At 30.5% G+C, this 26,595-nt stretch overlaps 1 protein-coding gene across 2 annotated transcripts in view; it reads left to right on the forward strand.

Moving 5' to 3' along the window:
- LOC111678110 (protein-tyrosine sulfotransferase) overlaps positions 1-26,595 on the forward strand; it is a 66,709-nt gene that overhangs the window by 9,645 nt on the left and 30,469 nt on the right. For both annotated transcript variants that reach the window (XR_002762580.2, XM_023439365.2), the window contains exons 3-4: positions 24,270-24,510; positions 24,583-24,762. Coding sequence is in view for 1 of the 2 variants with exons in the window: in XM_023439365.2 (XP_023295133.2) it covers positions 24,270-24,510; positions 24,583-24,762 (421 nt within the window). In the remaining variant the exon portion in view is untranslated. The remainder of the gene's footprint in view (positions 1-24,269; positions 24,511-24,582; positions 24,763-26,595) is intronic.

Genomic DNA, 26,595 nt, shown 5'->3' on the forward strand with positions numbered 1-26,595 from the left:
TAATATTAACCTGATATGCTAATACAGCACACATTGCTTGTATGAAAGGATCGTTTATAATCCATTATTAACTGTTTATACTTATGTAAAAAAGAAATTAAATAATATTTGACCATTTATGTATGTAAAAGTATTGAAAACGTCATTTACTTACTAAATCAGTAATATGAATAATATTCCCTTTAAACACTTTTATTAAGTTTGTTAAAAGTTCTTAAGGCTTCCAACTAATTAGTACGGCAAGGCTTAAAGTTGTCAGTATTTTTTCATGTTCTAATTAAGTTTGTTTTTAACTTTTTTCTTTCTTTTTTCCCTTCTATTAACACTAAACATATACATATTTACATTCGCATATATATTAGGATTGTATCGGTATATGAATGAACGTACGGCTTTCGCTACTTAATTAAGCATTATCCTTTGGGCTACACAAGAATAAAAAAACAAGTATGAATGCATAGTTGACCATAGCTGACCATATGATACCCTACACCAGCCAGTATGTTCAAAATCGAAATTTAAAAAAAAATAAAGCTTATGATTTGTTTTTCAACTTTATTCTGGAATATTTTTCCTTTTTTTTTGGCAAAAAAACAGAGATTTTTTTTCAAGAGTAAGGGAAAATATGGGTCTATCCTTATAAATATTAGCAGTCGGGGATTACGATTGTATGGGGGCTAGGGGAAATAATGGTCCGATTTCGTCCAAAAAAGGGTGCGCGCCAAATTTCATCCAATTATCTTGAACATGACGACCTGTACCTTGCACACAAGGTTTACATGGACAGACAGCCAGCCAGATGGGCGGACGGACGGACATAGCTTAATCGACTCAGAAAACGATTCTTAGCTTTATGGTGGGTATAGGACGAATATTTCTGAATGTTACAAACATCAGCACAAACCCAATATATCCTCCCCACTAAAATGGTGTAGGGTATATTTATTTGCCCAACATAACAACGGTGTTGTAGAGTTTTATATCGTAATTTGTATACTCTTTATCACTATAGAGGAGAGGGTATTATGTGATTGTGCTAATGTCTAAAATACTTAAAAAAATGGTCATACACCTACTTAAAATATACTAGTAGATTTAGAATCATTTTCAAAGTCGATTTATATATTTATACTCTGTTTGTCTGTCCGTCCGTCCTTCTGTGTGTTCATAAAAACCTTATGTGTACGTTACCGGACCTAATGTTCATATAATTTTATGAAATTTAGGCAATGGTTAAAATCTGTTCATTATTTCTAGCCTAGACCCCATACAACAGTATCCCCCGTATGGAACTTGTTAAGCATCTCAACAAAAATTGGCAAAATTTAGTTTTATGAAAGTCTAAATAATACTGCTGTTAATGATTTTCATAACGATCGGTCTTCATTTGACCATAGCCCCCATACAACGATCCCTTGCTAAATGACCTAAGTAAACGCTAAAATTCTGCATAAAAACTTTATTTATACGCGTAATTTCGTCTAAAATTTTAGATTGAAAATTAATATTATCTCCTTATAAACAGGGCGACCCTAGTAAGCTTAAATGTTGACTGTTGATTGCAAACAACACAAATATAAAATTTTTCATTTCATCCTTAAAATATACTTTGAACTTTCCCTACGTTAACCCAAATCAAACTACACATTCTATACAATATGTATTGTACTGTTTTATTCGATACAATTTTCTTTGAGAGTCGTCTAGCACTATACGTTGTTTAAAAAGTGTTGGTGTTTATATGTTTGTAAGTATATGTAAGCATGTTTTTGGCGTCATGAAACCGCTTTTTAAATGCATGCTATGACTTCATTATGTTTTCCTCTCTTTTAATTAAGACGCTCGTTTGTTGGTTAGTTCAAAAAAAAAGAAAATAAATAAATACAAAAATATATGTGGAAAATGTAAGAAAAAAAAATACAAATAAATTTGTTTTATATAAAAGAGAAAAGAAGAAACAAAATTATAAAAACCGCTAAAACACAAACAACATACATACACATACACTTGCATACAAACATATTTAGACAACCGACAACTAACGTAGCCATAAAAACGTCTGTTTATAAAAGAAAAATTAGAAAAATAGTGGGAAGCTGTGGCAAAAGTGGGTGGGTGGAGGTAGTTTAGAAAACCCTCTAATACATGTTTTAATATAAGTACAACTACAACAATTACATAAACTTTGAGATGCCAAAAACAAAACACAAAAAAAAACACATACATACATATATATTTAGAAGAGTAGCATCCCGTATATTGTACACGTATGTACAATTTTCCACAAATGGCGTAAACAACGTCATTGTTGTTACTGTTTCACTTTAATGTACACATTTGTTCTTGTTTTAAGTGTGGACTGTAATGACTTGTGGGCACTTGTCCAAAAATAAATATGTAAGTATGTATGTATGAGTGTATAAGTTTTCTACTCAAAACAAACTAATAATATACAGTGGGTTTTAAAGCTTAAATAAAACCAACAATATTTGCATAAATTTTTCTTTTCTTGTATTAGAAAATTTTGGCACCTAAAACTAGACTATAGTTTTTTTAATAGCAAATTATATTAAGCATTAACAAATACATTAAGACAAAAGGCAACTATGCCAGTTTTTCTTTTGGAATTTAAACAAATTATAAAATTTTCATGTTTTGTTAACGATTAAGACATCTTTTGTAAATGTCAGACATTTTTATGGACTTAAGACCAATTGTTTTCATCGGCTTCGTTGTAATTTTCATTATTTTTGTTTGTTTGTTAGTTTATTTGTTTGACGGTCTGTCTTTTCAGTTTTTCTATTTTTATTTTTCACTATTCAAACAGAAGGCAAATAAACATGCTTGCTTGTCGTATTATAACTTTGTCTGTTTAATTTTTATCTTTAGCTGTATGAAATTGAGGATTGTATATTTGTTTTGTTTTCTGACTTTTTTCCTTGCTCTTCATTTCTCGTTTGTTTTTGCTTTTTGCCAACCAACATACTAACCAAACAGCCAACAAACACTTCATCATGATAGTTAAACATAACAATAAATGACCTTAAATTACTATTTATCCAAGAGAATTTAACTCAAACAGTGTAAGTTGTTTGAATATGGAAAGAAAAATTGTGCAAAAATTTACTTCTTAATTAAGTTCTTAGTTATAAAAAGTACTCTATGGCTTAAAAGGCTTATAGGTTAAGTTGATAAGAGGAAGGAAATAAACTTAGGTCACTATCGGGCCTGATGTGCTCTCCTTTTCATAAAAAGATAAATCCTAATTATTTGCATCTAACTTCAACGATTGCCTGACATTGGCAAAGAAAGTGCTGCATAGTTTCACTGTCCTCTCCGCATGCCCTACATTCGTCTGAATCCGCACATCCAATTTTGTATAGATGTGCACTTAATCCTGTGTGTCCATTTAAAATACGTAACATTATTCTAACTTCAGACTTGCTCATTTTGAGGAGATTTCTCGTCTTAGGATCTTTGTGGTTCAACCCACCGCATCTAAGAGGCCTTATGGGATTTTCTCATCCAAATTTTTAATTCAGCTTTTATTGCTTTGAATGACTTTGCATGTTAACTTCCTCGAGCTCCTTTCGCTTTAAAGCTATAATATTCGCCCTTTTGTTGCAGACTACTCACGAGTAGCCTGGTGCCCATATGCTTATCTCTTGGAGAGTATTCAGTTAAAGCTTTCTTTCAAACCAATATGGTCCTAGATTTGATTGACCTTATATCGCCTCAATTGCCTTCAGACTGTCGGTAAATATGTTAAGGGCTGTGGGCGCCATATTCTTTCAAATCCAACTTCTGCCTGGAAGCTTGTGTTATGATTATGTAAACAGTTGTATATTTTTGTTATTGCATCTTTAATATAACACCCCAGACCCATCTTATCTTTTTAAATTTAGAGCCATCCGTGTAACAACGGGTTCCTGCTGGTATATGCTCTCTTCTCCACTTGACCAAGACATTCTATTGGGATCAACGTTTCGAAGTTTCCAACATATTCTGTGTTTAGTATGATATCAGGACCGTCACGGTGTATAACCCTCCAATGTGTCCAGTATACATTGATGACGTGTCCTATCGCAAAATCACCTAAAGTAAAGAGCCGTTCGGCTGTAAGCGCCTCCTCATACCTTAAATATGTTTGCCATTTCGCATAAAGTAAAGAGACGTTCAGCTATAAGTGCAGCCTCATATCAATAGGAGGACGTTTCCAGAGTCATAATAGGACTAAAACCCCATTTCATGAGTATAGCACCGATGTGACTTATTGATCCTATCCTAAATGTAAAATACTTATAACCACCATTATAAGCGTTAAATATAAGTATAGATTTGTAAATCTTTATTGAATGCCACGCCACCTTTTGGTTTTGTGCCCACTTTTTTTTCTTCAGAAAAACTTTATTTCAAAACATTGTTCAAATTATTTGTACTGTATGTGTCATTACATACATTGTTATTCTAGTGGTATTGACACAAACACAAACCAAAAGAGATTAAACGGATACTGTGACTGACAGACAACAAGCCAGACAAATACTCTCAGACATGTTTAAAAGATAGATAGAATGAAAGTCGTCTATATTATTGTAATTGTAATTGCAATTATCATTATCGTTACATTTCATTTCACTTCGTTAATGTTTGAGTGTTTAATGGTTGAGGGGGAAACTATAATAATGTTATAAACAAATATACAAACATAAAACAAACAAAAAAAACTGTTTTTGATTTTGTTCCCAGTAGTTTAATAAGGATTTAAGAAGTCCCTTTAGTAACTATTTTCTTATATGTCTAGGTTCTTTGTAATACAGACACAAGGACAAAGTGTCTCTAAGTAATCTAGACAGTATAGGCTTTAAATATATTTATTATACTTTAAAAAGATCTGAAATAGAATAAAGCAAAGTTAATTATCCATTTGTAATCTAAGTTAGATTTAGTTTTACTCTTTCTAACTCATTCTATAACCAGGATGAAATTATATTTTAACAAAAACTACAACGAACTGCCGGGTTGTTATAATTCCTTTGCTCCTTGATACGTATGTACATATGTAAGTTGTTTTATATCTACCACTTACTTAAATATATGTTTATTATTTAGTTTATAGTACAAATATAAACAAATAACCCATTAAATAACATTAAAAGTTATTTATAAACATTTTAATAGTTATTAGCAAATAAATATTGAAAAACACTTATACATATATATTTATTTATTATGAACACAAAAATTACAAACTGATGAAGGTTAATAAAGTGGTCCTTCGTTGAGTAGAATAAATAAAAAAATCTTTGTTAAGTGTTTAGGGGATTATGGTTATAATTAATTTGGTTATTTGGTTTTGTAATTATTTCGTATTTTTGGTCTAATGACATTTGCTTAAATTGGTTTGTTTTCAGACTAAGCTAATAAATCGCTTTCGATTAAGTAAACTTAACAAACTACAAATTACATCGAGATTATTTAAACAAATCGATTATAATAATTATTTAACCAAAGTCTATGAACTTGTCTATGGCATAGTTTATTGAATAGTCTTTGAATTGTCTATTGATTCTATTTTTGACTTTTTATTGAATAGTTTGAAACTAGATTGTATAATAATATATTGATTAATTTAGTCTTTTGTCAAGTCCATGAACTACTCTACTTTGGCCTAGTCCATTGTCCAGCCTATGGCCTAGTTTATTGACCAATCTATAGCCCACTCCATTGGCTAGTATATGGTCTAGATGAAGTCTATTGGCTCATGTGTATATTAATATATATTAACAAGTTATTGACTAATTAGTCTAGTCTATTGACTAGGTACTTGTACATTTTTTTTAATTTTTTACTGCCTCTTGACTATGAACTATTCTATTGACTTTTATTTCTCTTAAAAGAGCTTTTAGTAAGCAAAATCAGTAAAAAAATATTCTGTACATTCTGAATGAATGAATGTCGAGAGTTTTAACATGAGCACCTGCCTTGACGGCCTTATTTCACGCTGGTCTTTTTCATCCACTGTGTAGACTTGAGATCGGTATACCATTATTCTTCAATGAAGAACTCAGGTGGCAATTTTTGTACATTGTACAAGTATTTTGCTGGAGTACTCGAGCTATCTTAATTCTGACCATTGGATGGCCTCTGTTGATTCGGCAGCAGCACCTAGAGATGTAACCGGTGGTTCGAAGTACGATCTATCAATAACCCGAAGACATTGTTCTTACTCACAGGGACACACTGTAGTAATTCTGATATGAACAGAGTATTCTCTGAACATATCTGGACAAGGAAGGAAAATTCAATGGTATCATATGTATATGAAACCATTCATTCATCATCATTCAACTCAGCACAAATCCATTCATACGACACATTCATAAGAGAAAAACATACGACAGATTCATTAGGTAGACGGGTAAGGCCCGCCGAATCTTACATTCATCCCGTACCATATACAATTAATACCAACTCATTTCCAACTCTTAGTCCCACTGTGGGGTATCTGTTGATTTCGGCAACAAGTTTAAACAAGTTGGGTTTAAACCACAGCCACTATGTGGATCCCAAAAGAACCTCAACCAACTGATCAGCCAGGACATAGTCCTGCGGCCAACTTGCCACCCGTAGTACCAGATTATTCGGTGCTCTTGTCAATAATATTTTATTTTTGACTTCACTTTTACAAGAAATGTTCGTCGAAACCAAACAAGATTAATAATTTCCTTTGCCATTCTTTATTAAAAATAATTCTCTACTACCTATAATAGTAAATCATTTCTGAAAAAAAAGAAAATATAACAATAATACAAAAATAAGGCAGTTGGACAAATCAAATATTAATGTTCACTGAACTTGCACTTACAACACGTGTGTGCAACTTCCAACTTAAAATCATGACGTACGTAATCAAACAATACTAACGAGGCGCAGTTAACCAAACAAAATAAAAAGAAGAAAAACTTAATGTCAGGAAAAAAAATAATACTTTCCTCAATTTTCGATATGACCCAATTACCACAGGATATCAAACAGAAAATAAAAAAATAAATAAATTCGAAAATTGCAATAAAAATTGCTGACTATATTCGAAAAAAACAAGGTGTTGTTATGTGTGATGCAACCATATAAGGCACTGTGCAACTTAATACACCTGCCTGTGATTATACTAAATGAACGTGTAGCAAAAATAAATGCTTGCAATGAAATTTTTTCTCTCTTTCTTTGCTTACCTTGCGGAAATAATAAAAAAGTCATTGTTGGTTGCTGTGGCAAGTATATGAAAAGTTTACAGGCTCTCATCTATCACTCACACACACACACACACTGTCAGGCAGCCATCACTCTATCGTATGTAGTTTTAATATTAAATTCAATATTATTTTCAATTCAACTGTAAATACTTCCATTTAACACACGCAAAGTTAAAGACTTCATTTACTATCAACAAGTATTTTCCACGTACGTTCAATGTATGCAACTATTCAATATTATTACGCTGATAAACATGTTAAGTTTTTGATACTTTTGACTACTTTTTTGGCTATTTTAAATTTATGCAACACATAATCATGTATGCGATGTAAATTTTTATGTTTAAAGTGAAAAGTTTTTACTTAATCACACAAATAACTAATTGAAGAATTTGACATGGCAGTAATGAAAATTGAAATTAATTTTCTGTTAATGTTTGATGTGATTTTGTACATGATGTAAAAGATGAGCTTAGTTCTACTACGAGATTAGGTAAAGTATTTCTGTTACATATAGCAAAAAGAACATGTTGTGTTCCATTTTTAAAGTTTGATGATATTTTGTACAATTTATATAAAAATCTTCAATTGCGTTCTGTACTCAAGCAAAAATTGTGTAATTCGTACTGAAATCAATCATCATAAAATATTTTAGTATTTTATTCATGTACGGATCGGTAAAGTGATCAAACAATCTACGAAATGTATAAGATTGATTTAAGATTGTAAAAGAATAACTAATACACATACACATTGACATTTAAACACACATATTAATTGCAAAAATAATCTTAACTAAATGAGAATTATATCTTAGCAAAAGCATTTAGAAAAGTTTGAATTAAGTAAGAATTAAGATTAATGGTTCGAGTATAGCACTTGATAATGCCTTACAATTATAATCACTTACTTATTAACATACTTTTCAATGACTTCTAGACACAAAAATATATATTGTAACGACAAATAATTTTTGCATTTGATGATTTTGCTATCGGGGTGAATAAAAAATAGTTGGAGAAAATTAAAACCTTTTGTCGCAAGAAAATGTTCAACAATATTTTGTTACCGCAACAACATGAAAGTATTTGAAGTGTTTTAACAGCAAATATTTCTGTTGTCGTAAAAAAAATTGTGCATTTGTCAATGACATGATTGGAAAAGCTGTGCCGCTTGTTGTTGTTTTTGTAATTGAATTGTAGACGTAGTATAACCTAGTATAACGTAGTTTAACGAATCACTAAAAAATAGTGTTTTAATTGAGAGCATCACAACTCTAATCATTGCAATCAGTATTGTGTTGTTTGTCGGTATGAAATAAATGAAAAAGTGAGCTTTTTTTGATTTAAAATAATTAATATAAAATTAAAGGGTTTTAAAAAAACAAACAACAATGTAGGATAATATTTTTCAGGAAACAATTTATACGATTAATTTATCCAAGAAAATGCTTGCATTGCATTTAACATTATTCTCTTCATTTTGTGGTGAACGCAGAGCAAGTAACATCGTGTATGCTTACACATAAAAAATGTCAAGAAAGTTTGAGTTTGCTCAAAAACTTTTAGTTTTAATTCAAATAGATTTTACATTCCGAATGTGTCCTATGAAAATTTCGGCATTTGCAAAAAAAAGTATATTGAACTATTTAGGCAACAATTTTTGCAGTTGCTACAACAGCAACTAAACCGTTGGAGCAACAAATATGAAATTTTAGGCAACATTTTTAACTTTGCCTCTACAATGAATTTACACTTTGGGACACATACTTATAACTACAAATGCAAAATGTTATTTGGCACAATCTGAATATTAACTTTATTTAACTCAAAATTAAATTAACTTGATATTACAGCCTTTTTTGTGTATACATATCGTTCTGATTACATATAAGTACTTTAATAACGTCTTATTAATAAAGTGTTATATTACAACTTTCTAATTCATTATTCAGCTTCTGAGTGACTAAATTTACTAATTACTTGTAAGCAATGTGCTAAGTATATGAGTTAATGACTTAAAATGCTATTGTGTAAGTAATTTTTAGCATTTTAACCCGTTATCTGCTAATGAAACTTTTTGCTGGGTAACTTAAAGATACAATTCACCGACTTACCGGTCAGTTCCTATAACTTTGTTCCCTTGTTATTTGCTATTCAATAAAAATATAAATGAAATTTCCTATAAACGAGCCATGAAAAATAGACCAATTTTATACACAATATCAAATGAATCTCCTGAAAATCATTGTTTGACTTCCTTTGTCGCCAATACAATGTTTACTTTTGCTTTTAAATAAATATTAAGGGTAAATTAAACGAACAGACAGAGCGAACAACAAAAACAGGAAATTCAATAAACTGCCGACAATAATAAGAAGAAATATAAAACATATAAAAAAGAAACATGCTCTTGTAGAAGGACATTTAAAAACGATTATCATAGCATCTCCATAGAATATTTTAGACTATTCCGACACAAAACACCAAACGCTAATACAGAGAAGTCTTTATAGATTTTAGTTTTTTTTCCTTGTCTATCTATTATTCAAGTATTATCTGGCCTAAAGTTTAGTTCAAAAATACTAAAAACAACCTACTAAATAGATAGATACATTTACATGTTTATATTTCAAGTTTTCATACAAACTAACAAACTTATATTTGTATTGGCCCATAGTCACTAGTGTAGTAGTTTTCCGTCAATTGCATTTATATACAAAAAGCATGGGGCAGGATCAACAAACACGCACATATGAGTAAAAAATTCAACCAAAATCCCAAACCCCTTAACGGCATTCGCCTCTGAAAGGCTAAAAGCACCAAGAGGAAGAAAACAGCAATAAAACAAGAATACTAAATGAATAAGTTAAGGCAGCCTGCAACTAAAGAGGTTCTATTTTTTCATTTTTTTTTATTATTTTTTTGCACTTTGTAGTTTTTGGTTTTTGTTTGAATTGATTGCCAAGCCATAGAGGAGATGGAGCAGGAAGAAGGGGAAAAATGCAAGCAATTCTGTGTTTAACAATCACAGACATCCACCAACTCAATGACTCAACAATGTGCATACAAAAGAATAAAATTGAACAAAGCATTTTTATACATACATATGTATATAGGCAACAACATTGGTACTGGTCCTAGTGGCAATAAACATACTTACATACTTGCTGCAAAACAACGAAAAAACAACTTTTACATTCTACTGCGTTGCGGCGCTGCAACTTTAACGATGACATTTTAATAGGAAGTAAAAATTATAGATCACAATGTTGGCCAAATGTACATGAGTGTATTTGTATTGTTAGGGTATTCATATCCTCACTTACTTGTTACTGTGTATGTGTGCGTCGTGTTGGATGTGCGGTAGGTGGAGTTGAAGGAAAAAAATTGTTTGAATTTTTGCTTGTCTTATCTAAAGCAGTAGCAGCCACACTTTAACAAACTTTATAACGAAGAACCAAACTATAAAACAGGAATGGAAATAATAGATCATTCGAACATAATCAGTAATTATATAATAGTAGATCGGTTCCAAGGGATTAATTTATGTTTCGCCGGAGATCAACACTGGATAGACTTTAGAACGGTCTACCACGCGCCCCTGTATCCTTTAATAAAGAATGATAAGCAGCATGGACTCAAACCCAATATACGCTCTGACAAGGAAAATCAAAAATATTGAAAAGCTTATGATGAAGGCAAAAATATTGTTCTATAGAGCCAAAAAGAATAAGTGACAGCACCACCATTCATTGACTACAACAAGCTAATTAGAAAGTGAACATGGTCAAAATGGCGCCACCCTTGCGAAACAATTTTCCATTTTCCTATTGCCATAAGGTATATATGATTACACAAATGGTCTTTGTACGCTAAAAAGTGTAGACGACACGAACACTGTGTCGTTGGAGAGGTCCTTCAATTATATTCTCAACACCCACTTTCTATCATCACGTCCGAAAAAGACACCTCTAATAATGTAATGGGTACCTTTGATAACCAAAAGAGATCGAAGTTTGGTCATAAGAATTTTTACGGAAAATATGCCTTCTGCTAGTTGTTACTAACATAATTACAAGAGAACTGTCACTGCTTTTAATTCGCTTATCGACCTGTCAAATCAACGCTAACACTAAGTTACGACGATGGCTCTAGTCTCTAAACCAATAGTTGTACCTTCATGGACATACAAGGAACCTTCAACAATACGTGCTATAGAACATGAACTATGAATTAGAACAGGAGTTCCATGCTGACATTCGAAGATATTAAATTTGATTTGTATAAAAGATCGAAAACTATATGGGTTAAAAAAAGGCTGTCCTCGGAAATGCTCGATAGTTTTGCTATATCCGTGATAGGATTTCCCAATATCTCTGCGGATGCAAGAAGAGATTAATATAACATCGAAATTGTGTCAAGAAAATAGAGAAAGACCATTACTGTACTTTTTGTATATAGGTAAAAGTCGACTTTTCGACTTTTTGCATTTTATGCAAAGTCGATTTTTTGATTTTTAAAATTTTTGTATTTTATGCAAAGTCGATTTTTCGACTTTTTACGGTTGGTTAAAAGTCAGCTTTTAGAGTTTTCGACTTTTAGTATTTTGTAAATAGTCGAATTTTCGACACTTTTCGACTATCTTCGACACTTAGATTTTTTTCGACTATTTTCGGCTATCTTCGACTTTTCGATTTTTTTCGACTTTTTGACTATTTTCGACTATTTTTGACATTTTTCGACTTTTTGACTATTTTCGTCTTTTTCCGACTTATCGAGTATTTCAGACTTATCGACTTTTTCCGACTTTTTTTCGACTATTTTCGACTTTTTGACTATTTTTGACTTTTTTCGACTTTTTCCGACTTTTCGAGTATTTCAGACTTGTCGACGATTTTCGACTTTTTTCCATTTTCAACTATTTTCGACTGTTTGACTATTATTGTGTTTTCTCGACTATATTTCGAACTATTTTCAACTTTTTCCGACTTCTTAACTATTTTTGACATTTTTTGACTATTTTCGACTTTTCCGACGTTTCGACTATTTTCGACCTTTTCCGACTTTTCGACTTTTTCCGACTTTTCGAATTTTTTCGACTTTTTCAGATTTTTGGTCTATTTTCGACTTTTTTCGACTTTTATTTTCAAAGTCGACTTTTTGGAACAAAATAGTCGACTCCGACTTTTTTCGACAAAAAGTCGATTGTTCGATTATTCGAAAATCCATTTATAGAACCCTACTAGATCTCTAAAACGACAAGATATTGGGAATATTTATAATATCAGATAGACAAGCATCACTGAAGACCTTATTGTCAAACAAAGTCAACAAACTGGCTTTATTTTGGATACCTGGCTATGAAAGAGCAGGCTGTCTAGGATGTTTGTCCCCAATTAATTGCCCTTAGCTTTGGCATATTCCCCAAAAATATGCTAAATGTTACACTTGGGTGTGTAACCTAATCTTAGAATACTAACGGGAATACTTTCTTGGCAATGTGTTCTTAGATTAAATAAATTCACTCTACGTAACTCTTACTCGAACTATATATTCCCTGGCCTGCAAGAGGACCCCCAGAACATATTCTAACTGTAAATGTCTTACTTACCCCAAAATATATCTTCAACTCTCACCGGCTAAACAAAATTCTAAATCCCATACCTGGTATCATATGCAAAGTTTGTATGCATTTGTAAGGGCATAGTGAGACGGACAGACCGACAGTGAGGCAAAGCACAAGAACATGAGCCATCCAACCAAATAAAACTGGTCAATGGGCCACATAAAAGCTCGTAAAGAAATATGAGCATACAAATACCAACTTAACTCGCATATAAATTTTGTTCGTTTTTCATTTTTTTCCTTTTTTCATTCTTTATTTTTGTAGTTGGCTATTGCTATAGCTGCTGTCGATGTTCTAGTGTTTCTGAAGGCTCAGTTATCATAGTTGAAATTAATGTTTTGCCAGCATAAACTTTGCCAACTAAAACGGATTGTAGTATTGGTGGGTTTGTAGTGGGTAAGGCATGTAGCAAAAGTAGTTTGTAGGCTATCATAAAATGAATATTCATTTATGTTGCTTGTACGCACTTTTCATTCGATTGGCTTCCATTAATCCAAATTGGTGCTTGTCTACCATATCGGCCAGGTTATAGTTAAACAATATTTGAAATTTCCAAAAAAAGAAAAATATAAAAAAATATACCTACGAAATTGCGCCAAAAGGTCGTTTAAAAGTGTGTTGGAAATTGGTATATGAATAAATCCGTTTAATAAAGTTCCTAGAAAATTATTAAGTTATACTTTAATTTCGGTATTTTTAGCATATTTGTGTTTGGTTTTTAAAACAGTTGCCTTACCACAAGGAAAATGTTTCCTTTTACCAAATATGTAATAAAGTTGATGGATTACTAATTGCATGTATGCCTCTATATTGAGCTACTACTTTGCCATAAATATTTGCTTACCAAAATCACAAACTTTTATCATGGTAGAAGAATCAAATTACAGCTTTACAAAGAAAATAGAACCCCTGCCTTTGGCATAAATAGTTGTACATTGTGCAAAAATAACTTTCATTCCTTATAATCTCATTTTACTACTTTCTCAAAATATGTACATTACATACTATCATAATACGAGGATGAGGACTACTACTTCAACATTCATAGATTCTTATGGAAAACAATACACACAGACACTGCAACGGCATCTGAAAAGCTAAAGTAGAAAAATGAAGAAAACAAAAAAAAAAAGAAAACATCCAAAAGGAGCACTTGGATGCTACCACAAAGCACATGTCAGCCATTCATAAAACAATATTTTACTTTGCACTGGCAGGCTCAAACGAATTCATATTATCTTTTCCACAGTAGTGTGTCCCAGAAAAATACTACATACACTTGAGGTCAGATAAATGGGTGCTAAAATTATTTTGTTTTAAGACAAATTTGGGATTTTCAATTAATTCGAAAATACTGTAGCTGAAGTTACCGTCTAGTAGAAAATACTAAAGCTGCAAAAATATTAAACTGAAATCTTTATCAAGGCTTGTAAAATAATGTTTCCGTCAGTTTTTCTATTCACAAGTGTACGTACTTATTCGTACAACAAAGAATCGTAAATAAACAAAAAAAAAAAACTCAGATAGAAGAGGATAAACAAGAAGAGACAATATAAGAATACAACAACAAAATACATAATTTAAAAAACTTTCGACATATATTCAGATTTCAGCCATGTACTTATGTAGAGGCAGGCATTAAGAAGAATCATTTGTGTGACAGAAAAATTTTACCAAAAATAACATATAAATCTTTAAAATATTACTAAAAAATCGACTAAACTATATTATGGTCTCTATAATATTATTATTTTTAGTTCTCACAATTATAGTATGTTAAATATTTATAATTTCAGCAAATGTTTCTTACAATACGAAGACATTACTTTAATTCTCTTTGCTGTAACTATGCATTAGTTGGGTAAAAAGTTTATGTTTGTGATTTGTTTCTATATGCAAATTTAAACAATAGTGTTTTATTTAAACAAACATTTTTTTCGTCTCTTTGAACTTTAACATTAACCCCGCCATGGTTTCGCCTCTTTTGTCAACAATAACAATGAAAAAGTAGCGTTAAAATTTTAATTTTTAAATTAAAATTTTTACTTTAGAATACAATGCCCCCTAATTTTCTTTGACATTTATAGCAGAGTGAGCGGGTTTGAATGAAAAGTAATTTAATTTAGGAATTCTGTAAAAGCGTTTATATAGATAGATAGATAGATAGATAGATAGATAGATAGATAGATAGATAGATAGATAGATAGATAGATAGATAGATAGATAGATAGATAGATAGATAGATAGATAAGATAGATAGATAGATAGATAGATAGATAGATAGATAGATAGATAGATAGATAGATAGATAGATAGATAGATAGATAGATAGATAGATAGATAGATAGATAGATAGATAGATAGATAGATAGATAGATAGATAGATAGATAGATAGATAGATAGATAGATAGATAGATAGATAGATAGATAGATAGATAGATAGATAGATAGATAGATAGATAGATAGATAGATAGATAGATAGATAGATAGATAGATAGATAGATAGATAGATAGATATATAGATAGATAGATAGATAGATAGATAGATAGATAGATAGATAGATAGATAGATAGATAGATAGATAGATAGATAGATAGATAGATAGATAGATAGATAGATAGATAGATAGATAGATAGATAGATAGATAGATAGATAGATAGATAGATAGATAGATAGAGATAGATAGATAGATAGATAGATAGATAGATAGATAGATAGATAGATAGATAGATAGATAGATAGATAGATAGATAGATAGATAGATAGATAGATAGATAGATAGATAGATAGATAGATAGATAGATAGATAGATAGATAGATAGATAGATAGATAGATAGATAGATAGATAGATAGATAGATAGATAGATAGATAGATAGATAGATAGATAGATATAGATAGATAGATAGATAGATAGATAGATAGAGATAGATAGATAGATAGATAGATAGATAGATAGATAGATAGATAGATAGATAGATAGATAGATAGATAGATAGATAGATAGATAGATAGATAGATAGATAGATAGATAGATAGATAGATAGATAGATAGATAGATAGATAGATAGATAGATAGATAGATAGATAGATAGATAGATAGATAGATAGATAGATAGATAGATAGATAGATAGATAGATAGATAGATAGATAGATAGATAGATAGATAGATAGATAGATAGATAGATAGATAGATAGTAGATAGATAGATAGATAGATAGATAGATAGATAGATAGATAGATAGATAGATAGATAGATAGATAGATAGATAGATAGATAGATAGATAGATAGATAGATAGATAGATAGATAGATAGATAGATAGATAGATAGATAGATAGATAGATAGATAGATAGATAGATAGATAGATAGATAGATAGATAGATAGATAGATAGATAGATAGATAGATAGATAGATAGATAGATAGATAGATAGATAGATAGATAGATAGATAGATAGATAGATAGATAGATAGATAGATAGATAGATAGATAGATAGATAGATAGATAGATAGATAGATAGATAGATAGATAGATAGATAGATAGATAGATAGATAGATAGATAGATAGATAGATAGATAGATAGATAGATAGATAGATAGATAGATAGATAGATAGATAGATAGATAGATAGATAGATAGATAGATAGATAGATAGATAGATAGATAGATAGATAGATAGATAGATAGATAGATAGATAGATAGATAGATAGATAGAAAGATAGATAGATAGATAGATAGATAGATAGATAGATAGATAGATAGATAGATAGATAGATAGATAGATAGATAGATAGATAGATAGATAGATAGATAGATAGATAGATAGATAGATAGATAGATAGATAGATAGATAGATAGATAGATAGATAGATAGATAGATAGACTAGAACAGTCGAAAACTTGTATTACCTGATGAGCTTCCCTTCCCTTGCATTTCTAATTTTAATAATTTGGAAGTAATCCCATAATGACCCTCGCTGGAGCTCATTTCATACCTGATAAATTAATTTTATATGTTACGATGCGATTGAGTTAAGTATCAAATGGGTTTGAATTAAGTACACAATATGATTGAATTAAAAAAAATCAAGTATAAGTGTCTTGAAAATTGATTTTCATAAAGAATTTTTGTTATCAATTGTTAAACTATTCTTTATATCTAATATTTTTTAGAATAATTCCTACATAGTAGTGTGCTAGGTCTGTTGTTCTAGGACTTTCAGTATTAGACGGCACGACTCAAGAGTGATTATTAAATATTATGTAAGCAATTTTTTATTTAACATTATCATAAATTTAATTAAGCATTTTAAAGCAGCAATTAAATTTGTAATTAGCTTAAAATGGCAAAAAAATATAATGTTAACTTTTTATTGCCTTTCTCTCTACTTTTTGTTAAAAAAGTTTATGTTTTTGGCAAGTTAGTTTAGTTCATTTATAGTAGAATTTATAAAAATATTGCCATAAACTAACTTATCATATGGAAACACTAAAAAGTCATATAATTTTTAAAAAGGATAAAATTAAAAAAAAAACTACAACTAAAAGATACACAGCCAAAAGAAATATTTATTTAAACCAATGTACATATACACACACATATTAAACTAAAAACCTTGATTACTCAAATATGTGTGCGTTTGAGAGTTAGTAGATTGTCATGGTTTTATGTCGATGTACTCCTGTGTGTATGTGAAAATAAAGAAACGGAAGTTTATTTATGAGTCCTGTATTTGTGTGTGTATAAGGGGCTTGGTGTGCATTTTGTTTTAAAACATTAAAAAATATTATTTTAATGATGGCAACACAAAACTCTTAAAGATAAAAATAAAAGTTATAAATATGAGTTAAAATAAAGAAACTCTCTTAAATACTCACGTGTTTAAATAAGAACTGAAATCTAATAAATTTTCTAAGGAATATAAAATGATAAAAGCTTTTTCATTAGTTTTTTTCTCCATTTTTTTAACTACATATTCCATTTTCTAGCTTTGAAATGTGTGCAAATACGGCAAGGATATTTGTTTTTTGTGTTAAGCTTAAAGCGTTTCTGTGCTGTTAAATAGATGAGTTATATTGTTTTCTCTAGGTATGTATGGGTATGGGGTATGCATGTGTTTGTAAATAATTGACAGATAAACAAAATCAAATAAAACTGTCATTCGTTTTTATTTGTTTGTCTGTCTGTCTCCTCGTTTCGAATGATGGCGTGTGTATATTTATATTGATGTTGATGAAAATTGTTGTATTTTAAAAACTATTAATGTACAGTGGGGCGTGTATAGCAGTTAGCTATGTAATTTAGCTTCAGCTGAAAGTTCCATGCTTCGCACTGGTCTTCTGTAAAGAGACAATTTCAGAGAAGTACTAAAAGAAAAAGTGACACGACACTTAACCAGGGAAACATTTTGTTTAATATTTCATTGGTGTCAGTAAAAATAACATTTATCGTTGTACTTAAAACCTTAAAGATTCAATTGATTCCGTCGGAAAATAAATAGTACGTGTTCAACAATTATACCCTACACCACTATAGTGATGAAGTATGCGTATGTGCTGATGTCTGTAACACTTAAAAATATTGGTCCTAAACCCACCTTATAGTATGCCAATCTGCTCACAATCATTTTCTGATTCGATTTAATTATGTCCGTCCGTCTGTCTGTCCATGTGTCAATGTAAAGCTTGTGCGCACGCGTCAGGTTACAATTTTCCACATAATTTTTCTTTTAATCAATTTCCCATTGGGTTAAGTTAATAATAACATTTTGTCATGATAATTATTTTCTTTATTAAAATATCTTCATATTCATTAAAAGATTAACAAAATTCCAACAAAAAATCAAAAAAGAAATAATAAACAATTAATCCCACTGTACAACTAGGACAACAACAAATAGCATGATTATTCTCACAACAACAAACAGTAAGCAAAACTGTGCTATATGCCCAGCTGTGCTTTTGAATAGAAAAAAGGGATTTATTTTCTATTTCCATTTTGTCTTTAGTCGCTTTTATTTGCCATCTTGTTTTCCTCATCTTGTGTGTACTTAAAAAAAAATGGAAAAAAATCCATTTTGTATTATTTTTCCCAACTTTTTGTTTCTTTGAACAGTCCCAGGCATTCATTCATTCGTTTATAGTGTTTCACTGTAAATATGAATGCTCCTGCTGCTGCTCCTGTCGTTGTATTAAATCTTCCTTCTATTTACTAACAGAGAAAGGCTGTTTACTTTTATTTTTTCTCTTGTTTTTTCAAAGGTTGTTTGTATATATGCGGGTGTACAACAGATTTCTTTTTTTCAAATGCAAAGAAAACAAAACTGGTTGCAGAGTAACGGAAATGCCTTCTCTGAAATTCTGAGCCTTGTTTCGTAACCGTGTTTACTCTGCTTGTCTTTCGCGCGCCTTTCAACAACATACTCTATTCTTTAGTTTTTCCATTCATTTTTTTTTTATTTTTTTTTTTTAAATGTTTGCAATTCTATTGTATTTTTTTTTATTTTTTCGGTCTGAAATATTCAATGTTTGTTGTTGTTTATATACATGGTTGTTGTAAATTTTTTTTTATCATGATGTTGATGTTGTTGTAGTAACGTCTGTTTTTCAAATTCTCCTGTGAATGCTTGTTTATGGTTCTATTGTTCCCACGACAGCATATTTCTCCTTTAAATTTTTTTCTTCACTTTTGATTCTGATGTTTTTTGTTTATTTCTTTTTTTATTATTATTTTTTTTTTTTGAAAATAATCATTGCTTACAAGTAGAAGAAGAAGAAAAACAAAGTTTTACTACTAGAACAGAAACTATTGCTTACAGTGCAAAAGGCATTAGTGCAGACAGTTTGCACTGTAAGGCAGAAATATTCAACTGCCTTTTAGCACCTTTTGTTGCACATATTAACCCAATAAACAAAATTATATATAATGAAGTATTGCAAAGAAATCCTATCAAAACTCTTTTATGGAGTGAGATCGAAAAATTCTTAACACACGTTTTTCATTACATTTTTCAACCAAAGTATTATTTGATTTTTTTTTTTTGATCAAGTTACCTTTGAAAAACATGTCAGTTATTATGTGTAATGTCAATTATATTAATTTTTTTGTTAATCTGATTAAAATGAGTGACCAGAAAAAAGTGCGTACTAAAATTATTAAATATTTTCAACTAAACCCAACTTGGTCTTACAAAAAGTTGTCCAAGCATACAAAGGTCTGCCGTCAAACTGTTTCCAATGTTATTAAACAGTACCGGGAGAACTTGTCAGTTGATAGAAAACCTGGTTCAGGTAGAAGGAATGGTCCACATGATGTTTCTAAAGCCAAAAAAATAGAACGCATTTTCAAAAGAGCTCCCAACACATCCGGTAGGAAAGCAGCTCGGTTAGCTCAGTGCTCGGACTATTTGGTACGAAAAGTTAAAGCTAATGCAGGTTTAAAAACATACAAGGCTCAAAAAGTTCCTGGCAGGAACGCTGCTAAAAATTTAGAGGCCAAAAACAGAGCACGGAAATTGAAGTCAAGTTTTTTAAAAAAATATTCTTGCTGCATAATGGATGACGAAACGTATGTTCTGGCAGATTTTTCGCAACTTCCAGGTCAAAAGTTTTATGTTGCTGATGCTCGAGGGAATGTTGAAGAAAAGTTTAGGAACCAAAAGCAGACAAAATTTCCCAGAAAGTTCTTGGTATGGCAAGCAATATGCAGTTGCGGCAAAAGAAGCCAATCATTTGTTACAACGGGCTCTATAAATACCGAAATTTACATCAAGGAATGTTTACAAAAAAGGCTGCTTCCATTCATAAGACTTCATAATGTGTCCACTTATTTTTGGCCTGACTTGGCATCCTGTCACTATGGTAAACAAGCCCTTGAGTGGTACAAGAACAATAATGTGGTATTTGTACCAAGAGAGGCAAATCCTCCAAACTGCCCGGAGCTAAGGCCAGTGGAGAGATATTGGGCTCTTGTTAAAAGAGAATTGAAGAGTACAAAAAAGGTGTCCAAAAGTGTGGTAGATTTTAAACGGAGATGGACTACATGTTCGAGCAGAGTGACACAAAGCACTATAAAAACGTTAATGGAAGGGTTTCCGAAAAGGGTTCAAAATTTCATCACTAGTGATTAAAACTATAAAAATATTTTTTTTTTTTTTTTGTAAATTGTAATAATAATTTGAATCAAATAAAAAAAAAATAAAGCTGTAAGTTTAGTGGTTTCTTTTTTATAAACATATATGTATGTTAAGAATTTTTCGATCTCACTCCTTATTTGGGTTAAACGTTGGTAAATCTTCTGATTTGATTTTAAAAGCACTCCACTGCGTGTTAAAGACAACTTTTATCTTACAACTTAAGTACTTCACAATTAAAACAATTATTTAATTTTAAAATAACTTCATCTGGGAATAAATTTAACAAATCGTTACAAAAGTTCTTTAATTTTACATGAAAATTTATTTTCTAGTTCAATTAAGCACACAGTGAAAGAACTAGTTAAAAAGTACCGAAATTGTTACCATCCGTTGTCAAAAGTGAGCTTACCACGTTTGCTAACCTTTAAACAATGCATGTATATACAACTTATACAATACGCATCGTTGTTATTGCAACAACAACAATTATTGTGATTTCGGCAACAAATAGTTGTCATTTCTACAACGAAATGTTCAAATCGTCGTAACTTTGATAATTCATTATTATTTTTTGTTGATTCCATAATATCGTGTATTTTTATAGTCATCATCAAAAAAGATAAGGGGTATATTGATTTTGTTTGTTACACATCGAAATATAGATCATATACCCACAAAAGTATATATATTTTGGGTCCTTATTAAATTCTAAGACGATGAGCAATGTCTGTCCGTCTGTCTGCTTAAATAGTCATAACTATTTTAAAAATGCGAGTTTAGCAACGAAATTCGGCATAAATAAGTCTTGTATAAGTCGAATTCTCTCTACCAAATTTTATGAGGATCGGTCCATAATTGTCCCTACCCCTCATATATGCTTCCCTCCAAAAAATTACTTTAACGCCCATTACTGACTTAAAAACTTCAAATTTGCGCTGAAATTCGATATGAGTAAGTTTCTTACGGGCAAAAATCTATCTACCGAATTTTATGAGATTCGGTCCATAATTAGGCCCCCTCAGAAAATGACTTTAACGCTCACTACTGGCTTGAAAGTACGAGTATAGCGCTAAAAATCGCATAAGTAAGTTTTTATGAGCACAAATCTCTCTACCAAGTTTTATAAGAATCGGACCAAAATCGACCCTTCCCCCTATATAAAACCCATTCAGAACAGTGGAGCATTCCATTTTTACAGTTTGATGTTGGGTATATAAGATTCGGCATAGTCGAATATAACACTTTTACTTGTTTATTTTATTGTTGTTGAGTCGACAACTATCCGTACCTATTATGACAACAAATGCTATTGAAAAGTTATTAACACTTTGGTGTCAATTTGATACCAAGCGCGTATAATTTAAAACGTCTTTTTTAACTTTTTTCGTACTTAATTCAATCGCATTCAAAAATACATTTATTCTCTTTCAAACATATAACTCTCATTTAATTGAGAATATATTTTGGTCCGAACTCAAATCATGCACAATTTGTGACTAATTCAAATAAATCTATATGTACATTAAGCATTAGGGATTTAATCAAACCTTAAATTTTCAAAACTAGTTCATTGTAAAAATACTCTGATCCAAAAGTGGCTTCAATTAGGTATTTTTAACAAATTTAGTTTTTATATAAACGTACTTCAAATAAAACTTTAAACTAAATATTCTCTACTAACTCTTTTTTCCAATTTTCACAAACATCCGTATTTTAATTGATATTTAAATGGATGTCACACAACATCGATGTTTAACACAACATCTTTCATTTTACTTGTTCCTAAGGATCTCGAGGCAAAAGCGTACTTTGTAATGCTTCAATGATTTTTTATTGTTGTTGAGTCGACAACTATCCGTACCTATTATGACAACAAATGCTATTGAAAAGTTATTAACACTTTGGTGTCAATTTGATACCAAGCGCGTATAATTTAAAACGTCTTTTTTAACTTTTTTCGTACTTAATTCAATCGCATTCAAAAATACATTTATTCTCTTTCAAACATATAACTCTCATTTAATTGAGAATATATTTTGGTCCGAACTCAAATCATGCACAATTTGTGACTAATTCAAATAAATCTATATGTACATTAAGCATTAGGGATTTAATCAAACCTTAAATTTTCAAAACTAGTTCATTGTAAAAATACTCTGATCCAAAAGTGGCTTCAATTAGGTATTTTTAACAAATTTAGTTTTTATATAAACGTACTTCAAATAAAACTTTAAACTAAATATTCTCTACTAACTCTTTTTTCCAATTTTCACAAACATCCGTATTTTAATTGATATTTAAATGGATGTCACACAACATCGATGTTTAACACAACATCTTTCATTTTACTTGTTCCTAAGGATCTCGAGGGCAAAAGCGTACTTTGTAATGCTTCAATGATTTTTTCCATCATCACGACTAAACCACAGTGCTCCATTTGAAACCTTGCCACTAAACTAGAGATGTGATAACTTAAAAATATATACATATACATACAAACATATATTTTTGCTGTTCGAAATCTTGTTGATTGTATATCAGAGTTTTATTGCACAACAAGTTTGTCTGCCTGTTCTTGCATTTTACTATGCGCTTCACTTGATTTTAGTTTTCAATAGAATTGTATTTGAGTTTTCCTGTAATATATTCTTGCTTTAACTATATGTAGTCGATTGTATAACTACTGTTCCAATTTTTGAATTTTATTTAATACTTTTTTTCTCTCTCTTAACATTGCGTTAATCGTCAAGTTTGTATAGTTTTAAAAATTAGCAGTAAAAACTTTAGTTTTCTAGTTGCTATTTTTTTAGTTAAATGCTAAAGTTTTTAATTTTTATTTTTATAGCTAAATTCCTAGAATGCCACCTTAGTTTTTTTCTTTTTTACTTTTTTATTTGCAAGAAAAAAAAACACACACACACACAAACAAATGTTCAAGCATAAAGTTCTTCAAAGTGAAAACTTTTTAAAAGTTCAGTCCCGCAGGACGATGAGAGAAGAGGGAGATAGAAGAGTGCGAGACATGAATAAAACCCCTCATACTTTTGAATGGCTGGGAATAATAATAGCTGCATTTAAATTGGGCGTAGGTGTGTTATAATTGTCTAAGAAAGTTGTTTATTCCAAATCATTCGTCCTGTTCAATTTTTAAAAGTTTTTTTAATCTATTTAAATTGTTGATAATGATAAACAGGAGTTTATAAAAATTTATTTATTTTTTCTCAACTTTTTTGTTTTAGATGTGGCCAGGAAACTCGTGTGATACCTAGAATATTACAATTACGTTCGCACTGGCTGAAATCGGAAAAGGAATCGCTGCGTCTGGTGGAGGCTGGCATTACCAAAGAAGTCATGAACAGTGCTATTGCTCAATTTTGTTTAGAAATCATAGCTAAACATGGTGATCCAGCGCCTAGACTGTGCAACAAAGATCCCTTAACCTTAAAAATGGGCACATATGTGATAGAACTGTTTCCTAATGTAAGTTTTTCACTTGTCCGTCTTAAGACTCCTTCTTATTGTTAAGCTAATAATTAAAATTTTCTTTTCTAGGCTAAATTTTTATTTATGGTCCGAGATGGTCGTGCCACGGTACATTCAATTATATCACGCAAAGTAACCATTACTGGCTTTGATTTGACCAGCTATCGCCAGTGTATGCAAAAATGGAATCATGCCATCGAAGTCATGCACGACCAATGTAAAGAAATTGGTAAAGAACGTTGTATGATGGTAAGTGTTGATAAAATTATAAAATGTTCAAATTAAAGAGAAATTATGAAAATATGTAATTTTAGTAAAGTTTTTGATATTGCGTGTTTATGGTTTACACTATTATAAGTAGTGGGGAGAATATTATGAATTTGAACAGATGTTTGTAATAATCCAACAAAATGTTTCACACCCACCTTAAAGTGTAACAAGTGATTTATTTGAATAGTTCAGTTCTAGTTCAGTTCTAGTTCAGTTCTAGTTCAGTTCTAGTTCAGTTCTAGTTCAGTTCTAGTTCAGTTCTAGTTCAGTTCTAGTTCAGTTCTAGTTCAGTTCTAGTTCAGTTCTAGTTCAGTTCTAGTTCAGTTCTAGTTCAGTTCTAGTTCAGTTCTAGTTCAGTTCTAGTTCAGTTCTAGTTCAGTTCTAGTTCAGTTCTAGTTCAGTTCTAGTTCTGTTCTAGTTCAGTTCTAGTTCAATTCCAGTTTGGTTAATTTTCGATATATTTGATTTTACAAAATATGCAAGTTTATAAATATAAAGTAACAACACAAATTTAATGAGTCTCTCTGGCAATTAACTACTTTAATACACCCAATTAAATCCCAAACGTTTGTTGCAACAGAAGTTGATATAAGAACATAAAAGCCTACACTTGGGAATCTATAGTAGTCATTTTAGAAATTTATGTTATTTAAAATAAATTTGAAATATTCTTATTATGCAAATGACATCATCTATTCAATCGTAAATGTATATGATACATATCGCGTTTATAACCGCATTTTTTTAAGGTTAATAGCGTATAAGTATTAAATAAAATTAAATACACTCTTGAAAATGTCAGCTGCATACTTGCACATAATATTTCAGTTTCCCTTTACCGCCTAGAAGCCCGCTATCTACACATTCATTTGTATATCAGTCAGCCGTTATAGCATTTTATACTGTCTATATAATATCTTTATGTATGTCTGTCAGTGTGTGTGTCTGCGTTTTGCTATCTATGTATATATCCTTTATGTGAAAAATAAAGAGAAAATAAAATAAAACTGAAATTATTTTATGCTGTTGCTGTAATTTCAACATATTTTTGAATCGTTGATTTTCCTGACATTATCAAACTCTTGCTCTTGCTAAATCCTTTTGTCTGGTTCCCCTATTCTCTCTATACTTTGTAGTATGTTCCATCTTTGTTTTGTTTTTCATCCTCTCTATTCCTCTTCCATTCACTATTAGTGCCTTTGTATGGTGAATCGATAACTGTGTAATAGTTTGATTGGAAATTAAATGCAGCATACTTTAAAACGATTAACTTGTTTTATATAAAAAGTTTCCAACAAAGTGACATTAATTATGAGACAGCAATTTTGTGTTGTCATCCGGCTGAGAGGCGGAAGTGGGAGTTGCAACAACTGCTGCATAGAGAAAAGGAAAATAAATTACAAATAATATTATTTATCCCAAAAGAACTGATTAAAAAATATACAGTGATAGTCAAAATTGTTTTTTTTTTTTGCATATGAAGATATTTTTTTAATTGCTGAATATGCAATGTATCGAACACAAGCGGAATATTTCATTTTATATAAATTCCATGGAGTTAGCAGGAAAAAGTTTCTTTTTTTCAACTTTTGTAATTGCAATACGTTTCATTAAATAATCAAATGTTTTGAAAAACTTTGAAAACTTTTAGAGACTAGGAATGAAGTAGATCGTATAACTGTGGCTTTAAGAAAACTCGATAGAGGTAAAAAAGGGAAAAAACAGGTAAAACGGGGTTTCTTGATTATCTTACACAATATTAGTAAAACAAGATACATTTAAATTGCGTCTACTTCTATTCTTAAGTGAGAT

This window comes from Lucilia cuprina, chromosome 3 (assembly GCF_022045245.1).
Source record: "Lucilia cuprina isolate Lc7/37 chromosome 3, ASM2204524v1, whole genome shotgun sequence".
Taxonomy (NCBI): domain Eukaryota; kingdom Metazoa; phylum Arthropoda; class Insecta; order Diptera; family Calliphoridae; genus Lucilia; species Lucilia cuprina.